At 51.1% G+C, this 6,000-nt stretch overlaps 1 protein-coding gene across 1 annotated transcript in view; it reads left to right on the plus strand.

Moving 5' to 3' along the window:
• IGHMBP2 (immunoglobulin mu DNA binding protein 2) overlaps positions 1-5,993 on the plus strand; it is a gene marked incomplete at both ends in the record, with an annotated part of 30,389 nt that extends 24,396 nt beyond the window's left edge. The window contains 4 exons of the mRNA XM_010165971.1: positions 2,133-2,251; positions 3,371-3,465; positions 3,795-3,918; positions 5,941-5,993. Coding sequence (XP_010164273.1) covers positions 2,133-2,251; positions 3,371-3,465; positions 3,795-3,918; positions 5,941-5,993 — 391 coding nt within the window. The remainder of the gene's footprint in view (positions 1-2,132; positions 2,252-3,370; positions 3,466-3,794; positions 3,919-5,940) is intronic.
• Positions 5,994-6,000: the final 7 nt, after the last annotated feature.

Here is a 6,000-nt window from a genome sequence, read left to right on the forward strand (position 1 = left end):
AGAGCAGGAGAGATGGTTCATCAGTTCCAGGAGGAGCTCAGCTGAGCTGGTCAGGACTCATTCAGCACTGGTTTAGCTGGACACTTCGAATCCCAGAATCAGTGCTGTACAAACCCTCTTGATAGCTCCTGTTCCTTCCCAGGCTTTCACAGTGACCTCGGTGCCATTTGGAGAGGTGAAGCTTGAGAAGTGTGTCCCTGTCTTGAGATGTACAGCTGGGAGGAGGTCCAGGCACAAACAACTTGTCCTACAAATTGTGGCAGGGAGTTTTTCCTCCAGCTTGTAAAGCCTGGTACCTGTGGTATTTCCTTTGGAACAACTCTCTGGGGTATAATCCCAGTGTCTGATAGTCCCAGCACGACCTTTCCCTGGATGGCATCATTGATGCAGTCTCATCTCCTTTACCTGAAGTACAAAGATTGGTCTTTGGAAGAGGTGCAGCTCTGCTCCAAACAGCTTCATATTTCCTTACCAACTTTTGCTCTAACATTGGAGGCACTTGGGAATGCTTGATCTGTGATCTGCGAGAGATTTCTGCAGCACCATCTTTTCTAAAAGAAGAAACTTTGGTTTCCTGTGATATCTTTTCAGGGGCAGAGTATTTCCAAGGGAGCAAAACCTTCTTCCCAAATCTCCCTGCCTTCCGAAATGGGTGACGAAGCACATCAGAAACCCCCACACATCTCCAGAATTCAGGCAGGGAGGCTGCAAGCAGTATTTTTCACATTCAAAACCTGTGACTCAGTCTGTGAGAAGATGGTTTGAAAAATCACCAGCAGTAAGTGGGGTGGGTATGAAGGGGATGGGAAGCCCGTTAGGTTTGATGTTACAGAGAGAAGGAGATAAACCTGTCGTACCCTCCACAGGGCAGGAGATGCTCTAATGGAGAACCAGAGGTGGCCACGTTCCAGAGGAGATCGTGGAAAGTAAAGTTGGTTGCTGGTCCCTGGGAACGGGGAAGGTACCTCGTGCCTGTGTTTGAATCCAGCCGCTGGGTGAGGCAGCCAGTCCCCAGAGCTCTTCTTTCAGGCTCTGGTTTGCTGCAGGACTGGGGAAGGTGCATCCTGAGCTCTTCTGCAGGGTCTTTGGTTCCGTGTCGTAGCTGCACTGATCTCTCTGCCTTCCCAGCTGTGTGTTACAACAGCTATAGGTTCAGACAGGAAAAAAATGAGCTTCAGTCAAGAGAGGAGACTTCTGTTGTCAATAGAGTGAGTAATGTCCAGAGTCCACGGGAAGTGAGGGCTGTGGCTGGCATACGGATGCAGAGGAACTGCTGTGCAGTGCCGGGAGTCCTGGGAAGGAGAGGGTGCAGCTGGGGGCTTGTCTTGAACTGGAAACTGCCTTTGCCCTTGCTTCCCTGCCTGTCATTTGGAGGCAATTCTCCTTTTTGATGGCTTGCCATCTGCCTTGTTTATTTGCAGACTTTCCAGAGTCCCAGCTCTCCGTGACTAGTACGTGATGTACAGGAGCACGTCGTTGTTTCAGAGCTCTCCTGCCATCTCCAGGCTTTCTGTCCCTGCCCCCCTTGCCTGTCCTCTTCCTAGGCTGTGAATTCAGCTAGCAGCTTCCTTGGATAGTAAAATATGGTTTATTAACTTATTTTAATGCAGTAGCTTTAGATGTAGGAGTGATGTGAAAACCCAGTTCCTCTGTGGTTCCTTGTGCTGCACTTTCCGCTCTTGCCTGACAGCACTGCTGTCAAATCTCTGGTAAGAGTTCAGGCACTCTTTCTTCTCAAGACTGTAAAAAAACAGAAAGTAGCTGCAACATCTCTCTAGGTCTGCATCTCTTGCCTATTCAAGGCCATTTAAGCGAGACACTAACACCCACACAGTGTGCCCTTGCCTTGCAGTGACTGGGCTGTGTAGCAGAGCCTGTGAGAGAGCTCTCAGCACTGTCCCCTCTGAGACTCTCCAGGGCCCTCAGCTCTTCATTTGCATTTTGGGAGAGCATTTAAACGGCAGTTCCATGGTGCAGAGCAATCATGGCTTGTCCCTCAGAAGCAACATCTGGCGGTGTTCTCCCTCTGTCCTTGCAGTGTTGTTGGGAGGAGTAAGGAGCAGCACAACTGATTATCCCTTTGGCCTAATTTCAGTGTTGTTAACTGGCTCTTTCCCAAATACCTTGTGCAGGGACCTGCCGGGCGTCACCTCTACAGAAGAGACCACAATTCCCTTATTGCTTATAGACACTGCTGGCTGTGGCCTGTTTGAGCTGGAACTGGAAGATGAACAGTCTAAGGGGAATACAGGTACTGTCACTTGGAAAATTTTGCTGTCAGGAACTGATTGTCTGAGGTCCTCAGCCTCCCAGCTGAGCCACATCCCAGAGATGTCCTCCCCAGAGCTGGCAGCAGGGGAAGGTGGGGTTCCCAGGGAGCCTTGCTTATTTGAGAGATCATTTGCTCTCTAAATCTTCAAGCTCAAAGGACACTCAGCCAGAGTGGAGTGGCCACAAACTCACCAGTGCAGATCTCATGCCAGCAACAGCTTTCTGAGTCTCCAAGTCTCTCTCCAGCAAGGCAGGGAAAATGGACTGTAAAATACAAGCACATTTTTTACCGGTTTAAATATCTTTTGCCTTCTTTTGTTTGAAAACCCACCAGCCTTTAAGTGCCTCTCGTTTTTCTATGCACCAGTCCCTGTGGCCCCTCTGAACAGAGAAAGGCTCTTGTCCCCAGATGGAGACCCAAAAAGACTTGTCTAAGATAAATCAGGGATTCTGAGCAGGGGTTAAATGCATGTCTCCCAAAATGTAGCTTGTCTTCATTAGATCTCTCGGAACCAGCCCCATCCTGGACAGCCAGTTGTTTGTGGCTGCCTGTCTGCAGACTCTGCAAGGGCTGAGCACGCAGAGCTGGGCATGGAGCTTGTGTATTTGGTCAGGGGGTTTAGAAATGCAGGGACTTGAGAAAGTGGAACACAAAGGGAAGTGGAGTTTTTTTCAGTTGCAGCACAGAGAAGAGAATTGAATTCTTTGTGAGGTCCAGGGTCTGGCTTTGGAGGGAGAATGATCTTTGCCTGGATTATCATTGATCTCTTGGATTAATGTGGGAAGGCTGGAGAAAGCCAAGTCCTGTTCAGAAAGCTCCTAAGTTTAAGTGAGCTGGTAACTTGGGAAGGCGAAAGGCAAGCACTGTGCAGCCCTGGGAGTGGGGCTGTGCAGCCCCTCACTGTCTAACCAAGCGAGCCAGGGTGGGGATCGTTACCCCTGCGCCGGGCTGGGCTGCAGGCAGGACTTGCCTTGGCCTTTCCTTGCTGTCAAGGGCAGGTGGGCAAATTTCTCCAAGCTGCAGCATGTCCAAGCTGGTGGCTTCAGCCTCTGCCCACCAGCCTGGTCCCATCACCATCCCCTCTGCTTTCTGCCCTAGGGGAGGTGCAGCTGGCTGGTTTGCACATCCAAGCCTTGGTGGAAGCTGGTGTGAAGGCACAAGACATCGCTGTTGTAGCCCCCTACAATCTCCAGGTGAGTTGACCCTTTCCTGGCATCTCCTCTCTCTTTCTGCATGCGTGCAGAGCAAATGCACAGAGGTGGATTCAAACCTTGACATCTTCAGGAGTGACACCAGGATGTCCTCAGAGACTTGATGGTGGAAGTCAGCAGAGCCACATTGTACAATCAGCATTTGTGGTCACCTTCTTTGCATTTAAGCAGCTTGAGGCCATGGAGGGAAGAGACGTTAGTTGGGTATTTTCCACTCCCAGAGGAAGGGACTTGACCAAAGCAGTGCTGTTTTAATCCTTTTCACCTGGCACTTCTCTTTAAAAGGTGTCTCTCTATTGTGTGTTTTGCAGGTAGACATGCTCAGAGAGCACCTTTGCCACAGGTACCCAGAACTAGAAATTAAATCAGTTGATGGTTTCCAAGGAAGAGAGAAAGAGGCAGTGATCCTGTCATTTGTGAGATCCAACAGGAAAGGTAAGAGTTTGCTGCTGGAGAGTTACTCCATGAGGAATGAGACAGAAATGGGAACCGTGTGATTGCTCAAAGGTCGCTTGTCATGTTGCCAAGTGGTTTAATTGCAGTTCTGATGGTCTCTAGCACTTGGCTCTGAATTAATTTATTGGCAAGAACCTCCATTTTCAGCCTTTTTTTTTTTTAATGAATGAATGTATTTGCTGTCACGGTTGCAGAGGAAGGCTCCCATGCTAGGCAGCAGGTAAAAAGGAAGCCAGGACTGCTTAGTCTGAAGATTTCCTGGCTATTGTGGTCTCAGAAATTATTTAAGCCAAGGTTATAAGAACGGCACATCACAGGTTAGCACCGTGTTTACTGGAGTGCCGAGCGCTTCCCACAAAAGCTGAAAATTTTGGGGGCTTATTTCTTGGGTTTGGAGCCTATTTTGGGTCACTCCCCTGAAGAAAGCGAGCAGGAGCTGGCATTACAAGTCATGCACAGAAAATGCTTCTTGTGGGAGCAAAATCTAGAGCGGAAAATTGAGTTCTTTCCTATCAGCAGCTGCAGCAAAAGTTAATAGCTGGAAAAATGCTGCTGCCCTGGAGCCGCGAGGCTCCTTCATCAGAGCCATGGGCCGTGCTGACGGGTTCTGTGGCAGCAGCTGAGCGGAGGGCAGGAGCGGGAGGGACTGCTCGTGACCCACCTCACCCCCGTGCATGGATCACTGCCCTTCCAAACCCGCAGTGACACATCCCTCACCGCACTGCTTCACTGCTCATGCTGCTGAAGATGAGACACTGTGTGTGCTGGCTGTGCTGATGTCTAGGAGGGAAAAAAAAGGGGGGGGGAGGATGTGTGGAAGGAAGAGGCTTTTTTTTTTTTTTTAAGAAAACCTAGAGCAAGAAAAGCAGCGTTGGGGGGAGAATGGAGGTGGGGGACAGGACTAAGAATAGGCCTTATTCATGAGTGACTCACCTTGCCTTTGCTCGGTGGGAGCTGGTGTCCTCTGGAAGGGTGTGTGTCCCCCAGCCCCCTTCCCGTGCAGCCAGAGCTCAGACGCGCTGCAGAGACCAGTCTCTTTCCTGGGGACACGAGGCAGCTTCTTCTGGTGTCTGGGCACGGCTCTGGTCTGCACGGGGCGTGAGAGATGTTGTTAGAACCCTCGGAGACCCTGGGGAGAAATCCATCCCCTTTGTGCAGCTGCATTTCTCAGCTCAGGGACCTTGACCAGCAGCACCTGTCCCCCTGCAGCCATTCCTGATCCAGCAGAAAACTCTCTTGCTGGATCAGAGTTGGACTTTCCCCCGCAGTCAGGTGAAACCTCATCAGATAAACTGGAAATTGTTCTCTAAGCTGCAGAGCACGAGAGGGGATTGCCCACACCCTGTTCCTCAAAGGCAGCACAAACTAAACTGCTCAGCTACAGCGAGGCAAGGCAGAAACAGAGCCAGGCTGGTCACTGCTCCGGCAGAGACATTAATTTCTTCCCGACTGGTCTCCTCTTTATCCCCAGGAGCTGGAAACTCAAAAGCCGCCCACGCCACCCTCCTTGCTAGCCGGTCCTCACTGAGTCATCTTGGCACGTGCTGGCTCTTGCTCCTTTTCTTTGAGAAAATAGCCAGAGAGCAGAAGCAAACCTCACTGTGACCTGAATGGCTGTTACTTTACACCCATCGGGAGTCTGGGGGCAGGTTGGGGGGAGCTGTACAGGACCAGGTGTATTTCTTTACCTGCGGCTCCTCTTCTGTCACAAGATGAGCCTCTTCCACGTTGCTCCCAGGTCCCAGCCTGATCTTGTGTCGTGGCCACCCAGGGAAATATTTCTCCTCCCCATGTGCCGTCCATCCTCCTCCTGACCCTGGATGCTGTAGCTCTGGCTCACAGGTGGTGACACAGAGGCAGAAGGATGAGGATAACGGCGTGAGTCAGGGACCAGAGCCCAGTAAATGCTGACTCCTACCCTTTAGCCAAGCAACCTTTCGATTGTTTGGGCCAAATCTGGACCCACTGCCAGCCCTGCACCCCTTGGTTTCTCTCCCACAGGTGAGGTGGGCTTTCTTGCAGAAGACCGGCGGATAAACGTGGCGGTGACCCGCGCCCGGC

The sequence above is a fragment of the Antrostomus carolinensis genome, unplaced genomic scaffold, assembly GCF_000700745.2.
Source record: "Antrostomus carolinensis isolate BGI_N321 unplaced genomic scaffold, ASM70074v2 scaffold23194, whole genome shotgun sequence".
NCBI lineage: Eukaryota > Metazoa > Chordata > Aves > Caprimulgiformes > Caprimulgidae > Antrostomus > Antrostomus carolinensis.